At 40.7% G+C, this 15,349-nt stretch overlaps 1 protein-coding gene across 5 annotated transcripts in view; it reads left to right on the forward strand.

The window, feature by feature from the left end:
• DDI2 (DNA damage inducible 1 homolog 2) overlaps positions 1-10,529 on the forward strand; it is a 40,992-nt gene extending 30,463 nt beyond the window's left edge. For 3 of the 5 annotated variants that reach the window (XM_049878000.1, XM_049878002.1, XM_049878003.1), the window contains one exon: positions 2,425-10,529. In XM_049878000.1, the coding sequence (XP_049733957.1) occupies positions 2,425-4,307 (1,883 nt within the window). In that variant the 3' untranslated portion in view covers positions 4,308-10,529. The other 2 variants (XM_049878004.1, XM_049878005.1) reach the window with 2 other exon arrangements.
• Positions 10,530-15,349: the final 4,820 nt, after the last annotated feature.

The following is a 15,349-nucleotide window of genomic DNA, read 5'->3' on the forward strand; positions in this document are numbered from 1 at the left end:
ATGGTGACTATCAAATCAAGATTATCTGTACTACAGCACTTTGTTGTTGGTGATAACTGTGCTGTTACAGATTTTATACGTCCTTTTTTTTTTTTCCCTGGAAAACTGATAGTTCTTTTTTTTTCCCCCCCTCCACATCGCTGCAAACGACTTTCTGGAGTTCTAGAGAGGTAGAAATTCTCATTCTGTTGAAGGAGAAAGGGAAACAGGCCAGATGACTTGTCCAACGTCACAGAGTCAGTAGTGCAGTCAGGACTTAAAACGTTTTATTCTCCCAGCAACAAGAGCTGAGACTTTGCTTTTTCCCCTCTCTCTCTGGCCTGGCAGATTTTCTTCAGAAGTCATTCTGCTTCCATTCCTCTGTGGTGTAAATACTGCAACATGTCAGCCTGCACTTGTTGGCTGATTTATCAAGAGAGGAGAAAAGATGGTCTTAAAAAACCTATCAACCTGGAACTGTGTAGGGGCTTGCAGGCTGGTTGTAATTAGATATATGGCATTTATTTTTTATATTTTATTTTTTTCTTGGATGGGTTAAAAGCAAGCATAGTTTGATTATTCTTAATATCCATTGTCCTCATCCTCTTCTGTCATCCTGTAGTACTGACCCAGTCCTCCCCCCCTACATTTAGGACTTAGGCCAGTGAAACTGACCATCTCAGCTACAGGAGGACTATATGCTGCTTTCATAGTGAGTACAAAATCCATTGAGGCGTGTTCACCTTGAGCTCACCTGGTTGTTTATAACTGGTATATAGGTCCAGAAGGCCATTATCATGCCCCTCTATGTTGCCAACGTGGATATTTCACTACAATGCATTTTTTTCTTTTAGTATTAGCTCAAAATTGAACCTCTTTCAGAGTCAGCCTTAGGGACAGTAAGTAAAACTAATACCTGTGTTTCTAGACTCTTAATATACTTTAAAATGAGATAAATGCTGTTTTTCTGCTTGTACTAAACCATAGGGTGAGATTATTTCATGAGATGTCAATAACTTCCTGACATAGTGCTCTATCTTCTGTGCTGATTAAAATGATTTAGAGCCATCTGAGTCATAACTGCATTGCTTCATGACTACTAAGGTCAAGATCCAGCCCCTATGTGGGATGTTAACATTGAGCATGAAGCATTTGAGTTGCATCTGCCCTAATAGATTCTATTTTAAAATCGTTTTTGCTATCAGACTTTTGACTTTTAATTAAAGATCTTAAAATTAGTACTTAGAGGACATTTTTTAACTGAATCAGTGGGAAGTGGAGAGATGAAACTGATGTTTAATGACATCATTATGATGTTTTCACTTGACTAGTATGTAAGCTTGCCATCTTGTGTGAGTGGTCAGTAAGTTGCAGTGAATCTCAATAGTCGTTGCCTATTGAAAAGCTGTTGTGAACCATCTCCCGTACTCTATTAATGTGATAAAATGACTAATAACCCTTTTAACAGTTATATTTTTTGGAAATCCTGGTGGCGTAGTGGTTAAGTGCTACAGCTGCTAACCAAAAGGTTGGCAGTTCATATCCATCAGGTACTCCTTGGAAACCCTATGGGGCAGTTCTACTCTGTCCTTTTAGGGTCGCTATGAGTCGGAATCAACTTGATGGTAACGGGTTTGGTTTATTATTTGGCAGAATGGTTGGGATTTAACCTGTTTGATCTTTAGCTTTACTTTTGTTCTCTGAGTCAGACACTCATGCAGTTTTACCATGATTCTTGAGAAGCCTGGTTGGAAATAAAGTAGGTAGAACGTTTGCATCTCTGTCTTCTGGAGGTCTCCGAGAGTTGCGTTCTTATTGCTCTTTGTCATTCCTGCTCTGTCCCAGGTATACCCAATTGAAGATTTCTCATTTATAACCTCATTGTTCACATTTGAAACAGGAAAAGTACATTGTCATGAGAATCATTTCTAATACAGAGATTCTCAAGATTGGTAATGTGCCTAAAAATCACCTGAGGAGCTTATTAAAAATGCAGATTCCTGGGTTTATCCCCAAGGACAGTGCCCCAGAATCTGCGTGCTTAACAGGCATCCCCAGTGTTTTCAGGACAAGCGGTGGAGAGAACACACTTGGAGAAACATTATTCTCGAGGTCTGAGCACACCAGGAATAAAGATACTTAAATGTCCTCAGTCCTGAGCACTAATTAATCCAGTCATGATGTGGATGCTTATTAATGGAACCTGAACATTCATACTGGTTATAATACACATGTCTTATTAAGAGCATGCCTACCTCTTATTCTGACACTCTGATGTTAAATTGTCCGCCACAGTAAGAATGGTTTTCGTGTTTTAGGCATAAGGCAAATCTGAGTTTAAGGACCTGGTTTTATTCTATCCTGTCTAGACTTGTATCCTCTGATAATTTGTGGCCTTTGTTACTTGCTAATTAATCTTTTTCCTTTTTCTTTTGTTCCATATAGAGAAAAGCGGTAAAGAAACTACCTCACTGGGAATGTCATCGTTACCAACTTCAGATGGATTTAACCATCTAGCCCATCCTTCAGGACAGAGTCCTGAGATTGGTAATCATACGAGTCTTACTCGCTCTGTCTCTGCTTCGGTCTGCCCTGCAAAGCCCAGTGACCCAGATAGCCTTGAACCTGAAACTGTCAAGGCTTCGAAGGCTTCAGCTGAGTTCCAGATAACCTCTGAAAAGATAGAGCATCTTCTTCCTCTACAGGATCTTTCTGATCATGCTTCTTCAACAGACAGTGCTCCAGCAGACCAGAGTGCATCTATGCCTTTGAAGAATTCATCAAAAGAAGCAGTCGTTGCAGATAATCTAAAGAAGTCTACTGAAGAAAGCACCCAGGGCCTCAAAATTCATCTCTATACAAGACAGGAAACTGGTTTATCTGTCGCAACTACTAGGATGCGTGAACCGCAAATGTTTCTCAGCGAAGAGGGCTGGCATCCAGAATATCAGAATCTGAGTCAAGTAAATGGCCTTCAGCACCATGAAGAACCAGGGAATGAACAGCACGAGGTTGTAGAACAGAATGCTTCGCATGACCCAGAACATCTTTGTAACACAGGGGACCCTGAACTTCTTAGAGAAAGGCAATGGAACCAACAAAAATGTGTTGATTTAGAAGATGAGATGAAAGGGGACAGGCAGAACGTAGACCTAGGTACAGAGAAAAATACTCTACCATCAGGATGCTTTGGCTGCTCTAATTTGGAAACACTTATGGAAGTAGACATTGTTGAAGAGTCCCTGGTTGCTGTGTTTAATTCAGCAGGCAGTCAGAATGCCAGTGTCAAGAACATTGGTGCATCTGATGCCACGCTAGATAATCCCTTAATGGAAGTAGAAACATCAAAATGTAACCCTTCATCTGAAATTTTATCTAATTCCATTTCCACTCAGGATTTACAGCTCCAAGAAACTAATGTTGAAATGTCTGCAACAAATAAAGAATATGGCAATTATTCCCCCTCTTTAAGTCTTTGTGGCAGTTGTCAGCCCTCTGTGGAGTCAACAGAGGAATCATATTCATCTATAACGACAGCTTTGAAGGAACTTCATGAGCTTTTAGTCATTAGTAGTAACCCAGCTTCAGAAAATACATCTGAAGAAGTTGTCAGCCGATCAGAAACAGGAGCTGAGGGCCAAACAAATACTCAAGACCTTTCTGAATTATGGACCCAAAATGAGGCTCTTCCAACTACCCAGGAAGAACAGCATTCACCAGTCTCCTTCCACCAGGCTGTACCTGTATCGGCGAAGACAGAAACATTAACAGGCACTTCACCTGGCACTGGAATAGAGGATATAGAAAATATTAACTGCAGGGGTCCAAGTGATGGCATGCATACTGATCAAGAAAGTGTCCCCAGGTCTAGGGAATCAGTAAACGACAGAAGTTCTGTCCCTCTAGCCTCAGCTAAAACACCTGATCAACTGCACTGCACCCTGGGTACAGAAGCTTCCCCCAAACTTTTAGCAGGTGAGGATGCACTCAACCAGATTTCTGAGCAAACTAAGCCCTTGCCATTCAGTTTCATATTGGTTAAAGACTTGAGTCAGTGCACGCAGAATCCAATGACAAACAGGCCTGAAACCAGAGAAGATGTCTGTCGTGAAGTGACCAGACCGTTCCTTGAGTTTGAACCACCTGCCAGCCACCCATCACATCCCTCCATTCTTCCACCATTGATTTTTCCTGCTGCAGACATTGACCGGATCCTCCATGCTGGCTTTACTTTGCAGGAAGCTCTTGGGGCTTTGCATCGAGTTGGCGGAAATGCAGACCTTGCTCTTCTTGTTTTGCTAGCAAAGAACATTGTAGTTCCTACATAACCATGGAAAGTGGGCTAGACTGTACTCCATTCCCTTAAAGAAAGCTATATGCACACACACCACATACACACTCACACTCATACAGTGTAAGTAGAAACCTGCAAGCAGAATGTTGAGCCAGATTTTTTTTTTTTTTTTTAAGATTTTTCTTGGCCAAAGTAATTTATGATCTCTTATCTGATGAACTTCTCTATTCTAGTTGTTAAAATTTGGGGCTTTTTAAATGTATTGGCAGTATGTGCATACAAAAGCGTTTTATTCTCTTTAAGATGATGTATTCTGGAATAAAATTGATGGCTTTGTGTATAGCATACCATTTTACAATGAGAGTGAATGCTTTGAAAAGCAGAAGCCATGAGAAATCCCACCACCCGTGCAGCTAAAAACAAATCAGCTTAACACTGTGACTGTGTGTGTGAGCTGTAGGCAAGGTATGGCTTGTTGACTCAATTGTCAAGTTACAAACTTTTGACCACAGTCTGGTGTTTGGAGTTAATACTCAGTGCTCTGTATGTTATGATTCATCAATTATAACAGGAAATTGAAGAATAATTGACTAATATCTCCTAGAGTGGTATTTTTTATTTGTGTGCTTAGGGTTTGACTTTCAATAGGGTGAGTGGGAGGGTTTAAAACTTGGGCTCCGTTGTATATTGCAGGCTGCTGCATGGATTGCCAAATATTACACTGGGTGGGATACTGTGAGGGAATTAGAGTGAAACATGGTGCTACCCAGATTTAAAAAGAAAAAAAAAAAATTATATATATATAATTCCATTTATAAGCATCTTGGTGATGTTTCAAGAACTGTGAGTGGAAAATAATCACTTAAACACTGGAATTTGCTATAGATTGGGTTTGCTAGCATCTCATTGACCATACCTCAACCCTTATTGATTATTTGATCAATTTATGTTCAACTATTGGGTTGATTGACAGCAGTTTATCTCTTTTCTAAACTCATCTTCCACTAAGAAGTTCTAAAGCTCAGTTTTGAGCCATGAACTGAGTGAAATGTTGAAGTGTGATAATTTTAACACCGGTTCATCTTGGTGCTTGGAATGGTCAGTCTGTTTGATGAGCGTCCTTCACGGCAATAGAAAATAGTTACTGCAGTTTCTGACTCAAGTGACCTTGGTAGAGTTTTCCATCCCTTTCTTTCCTCAGGAATTTCTTTTCTAAACAAGATTCATCATATTTGTGTCTACTGTGTAGAGTTAAGATGTGGCCTTTTAGAGAGGACTCGCCCTTGGAAATCATTGCCCTGTGGGCCCCGCTGTGCAATAATCTGACTGGATAGGTATTAGATCATTCTTTCCTGGAAGACTGTTCTCTTAGGTACCTAGCAGAAATCTGAAATTTTGGTTTTATTGAAAAAGATTTTAAGAATGGTAATTCTTGATTATTCTTCCAGATTACGGTTAGCAATGTGTTTGAAACAAGCTTTGCAAGGATGATTTGTGAACTTAGTGTTAAGTAATTTTGTCTAAAATCTGACTCTTTGATAACTTGTTCTTCCCATCAAAATTGAAGTCATTGAGCACAATCAAAATGGAGGCTCGTATCTCAGGAGTTTTTGAAATTTTAACTTAGGGGCCCTGAGAGACATGTCTCTTCGACCCTGTCCCAACTCCTTTCTTTCCCTTTGCTGTGATGTTTGTACGTATATTATAAGACATTAGTGATGTGATGGGAAGTCACACAGATGCATCATGATTCTTTCTGAAGTTAGGAAATGGTTGACAGACTGGGCTGTCGTTACTGTTTTCAAGAGGGCGCTCAGAAGGACAGGTTAGCCAGATTTGTCTTTAAAATGTCCTTTTCGACAATCACATGTTGTGGATTTTGTTTGCCCTACACCAAAGATGTAAGATGCACTGGGAAACTGCTTGTAGGATTTCTGTCAACTGACTCTTAAGAGCTATGATTGTAACTAAGTGGTTGGTGTTATGGTTGAAGCAGAATCTAGTAGCAATGCAGTGGGACTCTTGATTGTTTTATGGGAGTGGTTTGAGAATGTATTCTAAGCTTACAGATCTTTGGGGCCATGGGATGGAGTGGGTGTGGTGTGGGGGAACTTATTAATGACAGTAGACTCCTCCAAAAAGGCCCTCTCTGAACGATGGCCTCACAGTTTTCTGTGTGAGCAGAACAAACTTTGGGGTGCTGCTCAGAGGCATGGCCACTGAATTTTAACTGTGGAGATTTGGGAAACAGTCCCAAGTGGAATGTAGAATATCAGCCTAGAAAAGGTTTCATTTTGATAGCTTTTTATGTGTGTATATTTATTTTTGATGAGAAAATTGAATAGGCCTCTAGTTTTACACGTATTCTTGTTAGGAATACTTTGACTTTAACCCATTTGCCAAATATCCTTGTCAATTTTTGTCATTTTTTCAACATAGAGTTGTTTTTGAATTTTAAAACCGTATTTCCTGTCTATCATTTCTGTGAAAATAAAGTTGTTGACATTGTTAGGATTTTTTAATTAGTCTTAAATTCAGTAATTCTAGAACACAAAGGTATTAGGGAGCATGATGCTAGTGAACCTTCATTGTCAGTTTTATTCAATGTTCAACATGTTAAGAATTCTAGAAGTGCAGAAATTACAGATAAACTTCTAAGAATAAGGTCAAATCATTGTGGAACCATCCAGTTGCCAACATTACTGCCAATAGCCATCCATACCAGTAACGGACAGCTTTACTGGACAGCTCCTTTGGCATAAACAATAATGGACATCTCTGTGGTCAGAGCTTACCTCCAAGGGTGGTCTCTGTTTGCTCACCAAAGAGAGGAGGGGATATTCTCCTGTATAAATTCTGCAGTTTCCTGTAGAATATCCTGTCGGTTCTAGTGCACCAGGACAAGTATACGTAGGCTATAGATTTTGCCCACTGAAGCTAGTGAGAATTATTTCCTATTGTACCTGTTTTGGCCTCCAGACATCAGCCACTAGCCTTTCATTCCCATAGATTGGGCTTTAGCCATTAACATACACAGGTAACACTTGCTTAGCAAAGGAACTGGATAGGAGCTCATTATCTCCATGTATATGAAAGAGAGAGACAGCCTCTAGCAAGAGGGTTGCATAGAAATGGAAGGATGTGTGAGACTGTATCCTTGGTTTTAAGATAGCCAATTAAAGTAAGAGTCTGCCTATTCTCCCCTTACCACAGCTTTCTAGCTAATGAAAGCCATAAAAATTTAGTTTGACTTCTCAGCTCATGTGTTTTATAAATATATGTATGTGAACTGTCCTGTACATGTGGTATTGGCATGTATCCTACAAGTAATTTTACACTGATTAAAATGTGAGCAATTTTTATATCGACAGAAAACATTCTTTGGTGGCCTGTGTCCCACCACGTATATAAGAACAGCCTTGCAAAAAACTGTCCAGGAAAATGGAAGTGAATTCTGACTTCCTTTTCCTACCTGTTGCCACCCACAGTCAGGTTAACCAGGAGTAATTGAACTGCCCCATATTTGAAACTTGTAATCATTGGTAAGAGAAGCTAACGGGGTTGTGCATTCTTCCATTTTCTAGCATAAATACTCACCAAAAAGCCAAACTTCTTTAAATGTTAGTGACTTAGTATAGTCTGTGGCTAAGTTTCCCTTCCCCGAAGATGAATATCACCTTTCAGTTTGGAGTTCCATAAAATAAAAAATAGCTTTTTTTCTGAGATAATTAAAAATGTCAGTTCCTCTTAACAGTAAATTCAAAGTATGCCCTTAAAAAAATGCCCTTAAGTAGCTGAAAATGTGAAATTTGGCTTAGTTTTATACTTCAGTGGTCCCACATTAGGTGTTACTAGGAGTTCATTGGTTAAAGAATTTAGGTGTGAACATTTGATGTACTTGATTTTCTTTTGTGCCTTAATTTTTCCAAATAGCAGAGCCATTAAATTTTAATGGGGTCATGCATAGAGGGACCCTAAGACTCACCTTTATTAAGCTGATTCAGAATTATACTACACCAAATCCTTAGATTTCCCCAGATAGAGGGATTATAATCTGGATTTATGCATCAGGTGTACCAAAAATGATTTCTAGATGTTTATTGTGTTTTGTGTTATACCATTACTATTGTGAAGGTTAAGGCAGAGAAAAAGGTCAAGAAAATCTTATTTACTTGAACAGAAAACTGGTACTCTAGAATGCTATGCAGTATGAGTCTTTGAACAAGAATTCATTGTTATTTCTTTGATTCATCAAACATGTTGAGCACCTGTGTGCCAGGCACTGGTGAACACCAGGGATACAGGTGTGACTAAAACAGATTGAAATCTTGCCCTTGCGAAGCTTTCGGTCTAGTAGGGAGACATGAAACAGATGTTAGCTTTAAGAGCCAATTGATAGCCAACAAGATCTATTTTGGACTATTAACGTGTTTTTAATCTAAAAGTCATACTAGAATGATTTGGTTTAAATTCATAGCAGATTGGGAAAATCAGGCTCAAATTGGAATCAGAAACTAACAACAACAAAAAATGTTCTAACGTTTGGTAGGAATATCTGAAGAAATCAGGTATCCAGAAATAAATTGACGGTGCTGGGGTTTGGATGGGCAGGATGGGAGAGGTGCAACAAGTAAATGGCAGATGACCCTGCATACATGTCCGTGTGACCGTCAACCTTTCTTTCCATCAGGACCTTCCATGCAGGGTGGCATCCTCCTGTCACCCCATTTGAGAGCATAGCCACTGTGGAGTACTGACATCTGGGCTAACAGAACGTAGCAGAAGATTCTGCAGGGTGTGCTGTTTTAAAGCAGCTGAGTTCAGGATTGAAGATGGGGGTCTAGAACAGAAAATGGAACAAGCAATGAATGGCTGTAGGACAAGAATGATGGGCAGAATTGATTTACAAGAGCATTTAAGGAGCTACTGAATTTTTCTACAGGATTCCATCAAAGGGACATTCTTTAACGCATTATTTAAAATGTCATATGTTGTTATCCTGAGGCATACAGATAGAATTTCTGGATCGTAACTACAAGTGACTTCAGAGGGTAGCTTCTCAAAGGTTTATCCTTTATGTTTTGGTGATTGCTAATGTAGACCTTAGGGGGCTGTAAAAGGTAAGAGGATACAGCTGATTAATTTTAGGGCACCATCTTGTGGTAAGAAGTCTGCAAATAGTTCAAGGGCATAGGGCTTAGAGCATTTTACGTAAGAAAGTTAAGCAAACTACAGAAGACTTCGGATGGGGGTGTGGAATGCAAAATTAGAATAATATTTAGAGAACTATTTTTCTTTAAATATGTACTTTAAGAAGGTTTTCATTAGCTGATGTGGGGAAGGGGCATCCTGGGGTATATTTTCCTAGGAAAATGCATCTCCTGGGAAGTTACTTTGTTTACAAGACTGTTTTACCTGCAACCTTGAGCAAATGCATCTGTGGCCTGAAGAAGAGTAGACCTGTGTTAATTTTCTCCCAGAGGCAACTGGATCTGTTTGTCTAGATTCCTTCTGAGATTACCTGATGCTGCCCAGACTTCTTTGTCCTTCCCTGAAGACCTACAGCTTTCTGAGCCCATGCTACCTACCGATCCAGACTCTCCTGTTTGAATAATTAGATTTCCATTCTGTACTCTACTGACCATCCTTTTGAAAGAGTTGGGTGGGATACTCAGAACAGTTCAACATACTGATTGAATTTGCTTTTTTCAATGTGCATCTAGGATGAAAGTTAATTTGCTTGTTTTTATTCAAACTCATCTTCATGGCGAGTTGGGCTAATGGCCTTTGCCCTCAAGAAAGCTTTCTTGACCAATTTTGTAGCCATATTTGGCAAATTGTAATTCATAGAAACCCTTCTGTCCTTTTTCCATTTATTGCAATCGCTCATGTAGGGCAAGATCTGGCTTTTCTTCGAGCTTTGAGACTACTGCATCTTACAAGAAGGACTAGGGTGACTGACAAAATAGGCTTGCCAGCAGCTCAGTCATTTCCATAACACTTTGGTTTTGAGAGTTCGGGAAACTCTGAGAACTTAAGGGAACCAAACTCAGGAATCCCAAAGTTGGTTGTGTTGTGCCATTGGTTTAGGGCCTGAACACAGGACCTGTCTGCAGCTGAGTGAGTGAGATGCGTTTGGGTTTAAATTTCTGTGGAATACTGAAATGTAAGTCAGCCCTAAATAATCAAAATATTTTATTTTCTTTTTTAATAGGAACTTTCTGGAGAAAAAGCAATGTGTAAAACATTTGATATTTAAGACAATAAAGTTTTTATCATACAACTTCTGTTTGATCAATTTATTTTAAATTGAGGCGATTACTTTTTTTTCTACCTCCCTACCCCTTTAAATAACTTACAGCCAGGCACTGTAACTCGTGGACATGTGCCTGAACCCCAGAAAAAATGGGCATCTTGGAGCCATTAAAGGAACTTCTTTCTAGATAATCATTGTAGGAGGAAGGCTAGCTGCTGATGTAAAAGAGGTGAGTTTTTTTTAACTTCATGAGTGGTTAATGCACAGTAATAGAAGTAACACTGGCAATATAGTGGTCAAAACTCTACTTTCTAGAGCCAGGCTGCTTGGGCTTGAATTCCAGCTTTGTCCCTTATTAGCTGTGTGATTGTGGGTAAATTGCCTTTCTGTGCCTCAGTTTCTCCATCTCTGCAATGGGAAGTATCATGGGATGGTTATAGGGGTTAAATGAGTTAATACATGAAAGGTGCTTAGAACGGTGCATGGCATATAGTACCCATTAGATGTTAGCTAGTGTTACTGTATCCAAAGGTTGGATTGCTCATCTAACAGTCTGATATGGTGGGAGGACTCTGCTCCACGCAGTCTTTCAGGCCTAGGCAACCAGGGCTCTGCCCTCTTCAACATGTAACTTCCAAGATTACCTTAGACATCAGCAGTCACTCAGCATACCAAGAAATGGAGGTACTGTACCTCACCTGTATCCACCTCGTTGGCTGGAACTCGGCCATAAAGCCATACCAGATTGCAAGGGAGACTGTGAAATTTATTTCAAAAATATATGTATATATCAATTTGGGTGCCCAAGGAGAATAGGAGTAGTTTGGTCAACTAACGTTGCTCGATTTCACCTCGCATAGCATACATACCCTTTCCTCAAAGGAAAAGGCCCCAGATGCCACTTAGGTCCCCCCTTGACTTAGAAGTTCAGAATCTCCTGGAATGCCCAGTGCGCTCCTTCAGGTCTTGATTGTGGCTCTGTGTGGTCTGGCAAACCCTGAACTAAAAGATGTTACCTGCTTCTACCCTGTATACAGTGATGGAGCAGGAAGAGAATAGCTACAATTTTAAAAAATCCAGTTTGGAAAAGGGAAGAATGGAAAATGTGGCAGTTGCTGACCCTAACAATTAGAAAATTGTGGTGGACAGGCATTGTGAAGGAGTTGGAGAAGTTCCTGTATAGATTCTGAGTATGTGCTCTGGAAGGAGCTCTCTTGTCCACTGTCCTCTACAGCCCCACCTGAAGTAGGTGTTGAGTCTGCCCTCCTTGGGAGTTGCACAGCTTTCAGAGCTTACAACTGGTGCGCGCTTGGGGACCGGAGGGCTTGGAAGAGTGTCTAGACTCGTGGTTTCTTTGGTAAAACAGTTTACTTGGTAACACTCAAACATCTAATCTGTTTGCTTCCAGTCCATCCTGAATGCAAGTAACCACAACCAGAGTTTTTTCCTATACATAATTCTCAAGCCTCATTTCATTTCTTTGCTGTCTCGCTTCTGTTCTCTCAATGGCATCTACTTTGAATTCATCTGAAATAGGTTTGAGAGGGAAAACCTTAATACGATTTTTGCAGTGGGGCTGAGTCTTATTACTGCGCCTTGGTATTCAAAGCTCGCTTCAAATTTAGCTCTTATTATCTAGGGTGTAGAAGGAGGAGACCTACTGCAAGGCCCCAGGATTCATGGTTCTGTTTTCATTTCTGCTTACAACCAGCCAATTCTTTCTTTAGCTTAGCTCTTGTGATGCTTGTAATATAAAAGACAACACACTAACATGATTTTTCAACTTTTCCTCTTAGACTAGGATTCAGGGCTCCTGTGAAGATCTACAGGCTTTATAGTTAATGTAGTCAACCATCCAAGCTGTCACAGGAAGCAGTTTTACAAATATTTTGCCCGCCCCCCCCCCCAAATAACATGGGGAGGCTTGGTGGCACAGTGGCTAGGGGCAGTGGCTGTTAACCAAAAAGTTGGCAGTTCAAATCCACCACCCACTCCTTGGAAACACTATGGGGCAGTTCTACTCTGTCCTGTAGGATGGCTACGAGTCAACAACAGCAACAATGGATTTGGTTTGGTTGGTTTTTGAATAACATGGGTCTCCATTTTTCCATTTCAGTTCCTTCTTGACCACCAAGGCAAAGTCATATTTTAGGTTTTTGTGATGGCAACATCCCATTTCAGTAACCAATTCCTGTATTAGGTAAGATAGACTAGCTGCTTTAATGACAACAACCAAAAACTGGTGCCATCAAGTCAGTTCCAACTGACTCAAGCAGACCCGCATGTGACAGAGTAGAACTGCCCCCATAGGGTTTCCTAGGCTGTAACCTCTACGGATGCATACTGCTACATCTTTCTTCCACAGACCGGTACCCGCTAACTTTTCAGTTAGCAGCTGAGCACTTAACTAACCACTGTGCTACCAGGGCTTGGCTGTAGCAAACCCACCCCAAATAACAGTAGCTTAACACAATATAACCTTATTTCTCCTTCACTTAGAGTCCAATGTGGGTCAGGTCAGTGGAAGTAGAGTGGATGGCAGGCTCTCCTCCATGCTGTCATCCAGGGACTCAGATTTCCAGCAGTTCTGCCATTTTCACATGGCTTCTGAAGTTGCCCTGGCCTTCAACACTCAGTTGGAAGCTGATGGAAGAGAGAATCACAATCAAGGGGTTTTTATGGGCCAGATCTGAATACAGTACACACCACTTCTCACACAAAATCAGCAAAAACACAGATACCTGGCCATCCCTAGCTGAAGGAGAGGCAGGGAAATGTAGACTGTGACCAGTAAGAAGAGAAAAACAGCTAACCCAGTTTTTACCTCAAAGAATAAAAATTTCCTAATGTCTGGGTAGACAGCAGTATTTTGTCTTGATTCCCAGTTAGTCACAAAATGAGACCCGTGATTCTGGACTGTTAAGAGTTGATTTCCAATTGTTGAGTTTCAGGATAACTTCTTTCCTACCCTAAAGCTTCCAAGTGGGGGTGTGTGTGTGGGGGGGGGGTGTGTGTGTGTGTGTGTGTGCTTTAAGCGATTTAAAATTAACCATTTTTGATACTCAGGTAACTTAGAACACCCTGGGGTATAAAATAACCAGCGTAGAGTCGTTGCTTTGTGTATGAGTTTGTGCAGTGGGGCCTCTATTTGACAGGACTTCAGTGTACACGGACCAGCTGGTATATGCAGGGGGTCATTTAGACAAATACCCCCCTGTTCTGTCACCCTTCTCGCCTATCAGAAAGTGTGATGAGAGCAAAGACTGTTCCTAGTTGGAGGTAAACAGTAATTATCGCCTTTATTCAGAACTCAGTCTTGATTCCCAACTTAATTTGAAATGAGATTTCTCATGCTCAGTGGGAAGATCTCTGATTTATCGTGGTAGAAATTGTGAGACATTATTAGTGGAAATAATTAGGGGTGCTTGGCATAGGGAATTCACTGCATCTTCATATAAAAAAGCCTTTAAAAATTATCAGGGGGGTAAATGCACTGGGAGGTTTATGACAGGAGTTTCTACAGCTCGGGGAGGAAACGTCAGATATACATTTAAAATAGGAATACAGAAAATAGAAAAAAAAAAAGTTCAAAATAGAACATAGTTTTGAATCCCTGACCATATTGCCATCTTACATAAAAGGGCTAAAATATCACCAGATACTGCTTCCCTGTTCAAAGTTATCAAGTGTAAAATGGGATTAATCAACCTTATCTATAGATTTCATCCTAAAAAAAAAAAAAAAACGAGAGAGCTAGTGTGGCCTGGTCCCTCCTAGAAAGTTACTTGGAGCCAACCCTTTCCCTATTCACCCCCAGAGACCTGAAATTGAAGTGACCTGAGCTGGAAATACTCCACCATCCCCAACCTGCTCCTCTTACAGTCTTCCCCTGAGAAATAAGTGGCAGCCTTGTCCTTCCAGTTTCTTGGGCCTAAAGCCTTGACCCCTTTCTTTCACATTGTTCATCCAACCCATCCTAAATCTCCTCGGCTCCACTTCAAAATATATTCAAAATGTGATCATATCTAGACCTTGCTTCTCCGCTCTCACCTGGCTCATTTCAACAGGTCTTCCTGCTCCTGCCCTTGTCCACCTACATTCTGTTCTCTGCACAAAGGCCAACATGACTCTGTTAAATCAGATCACACTTCTCCTCAGAACCCTTCAATGAGTCTTCATCTCACTCAGAGTGAAAGCCAAAGTCCTTACAATGCCTCTAAGGCTTCGCAAGCTTTTAAGACCCCAGGCACCACTTACCAAACTAGGAGGTAGAACAAAAAGTCTAAAGACATTAGGACAATTGGCTAGATAGACCCAAAAAACCATGACCCTGAACCTTTGGAAACAACTCCCTTGAGGCGTAAGTACCATCAACAGCTGCTGTTGTAAAATTATATATAACACTATATTTGCCATTTCGCAACTTAGTGATATCAGTTACATTAGTCAAGTTGTGTAACCATTACCCATGTTGTTGTTGTTATTAGGTGCTGTCGAGTCGGTTCCAACTCATAGTGACCCTATGCACAATAGAACGAAACACTGCCTGGTCCTGCACCAGCCTCACAATTGTTGTGCTTGAGCCCATTACTGCAGCCACTGTGACAATCCATCTCATTGAGGGTCTTCCTCTTTTTCACTGACCCTCTACCAAACATGATGTCCTTCTCCAGGGACTGATCTCTCCTGATAATATGTCCAAAGTATGTGAGACGTAGTCTCACCATTCTTGCTTCTAAGGAGCATTGTGGTCGTACCATCACCCTTAGTCGATGCCAATTTTCCCATCACCATAGACAAAAATTCTCTGCTTCCCAATG

This window comes from Elephas maximus, chromosome 3, assembly GCF_024166365.1.
Source record: "Elephas maximus indicus isolate mEleMax1 chromosome 3, mEleMax1 primary haplotype, whole genome shotgun sequence".
Taxonomy (NCBI): Eukaryota; Metazoa; Chordata; class Mammalia; order Proboscidea; family Elephantidae; genus Elephas; species Elephas maximus.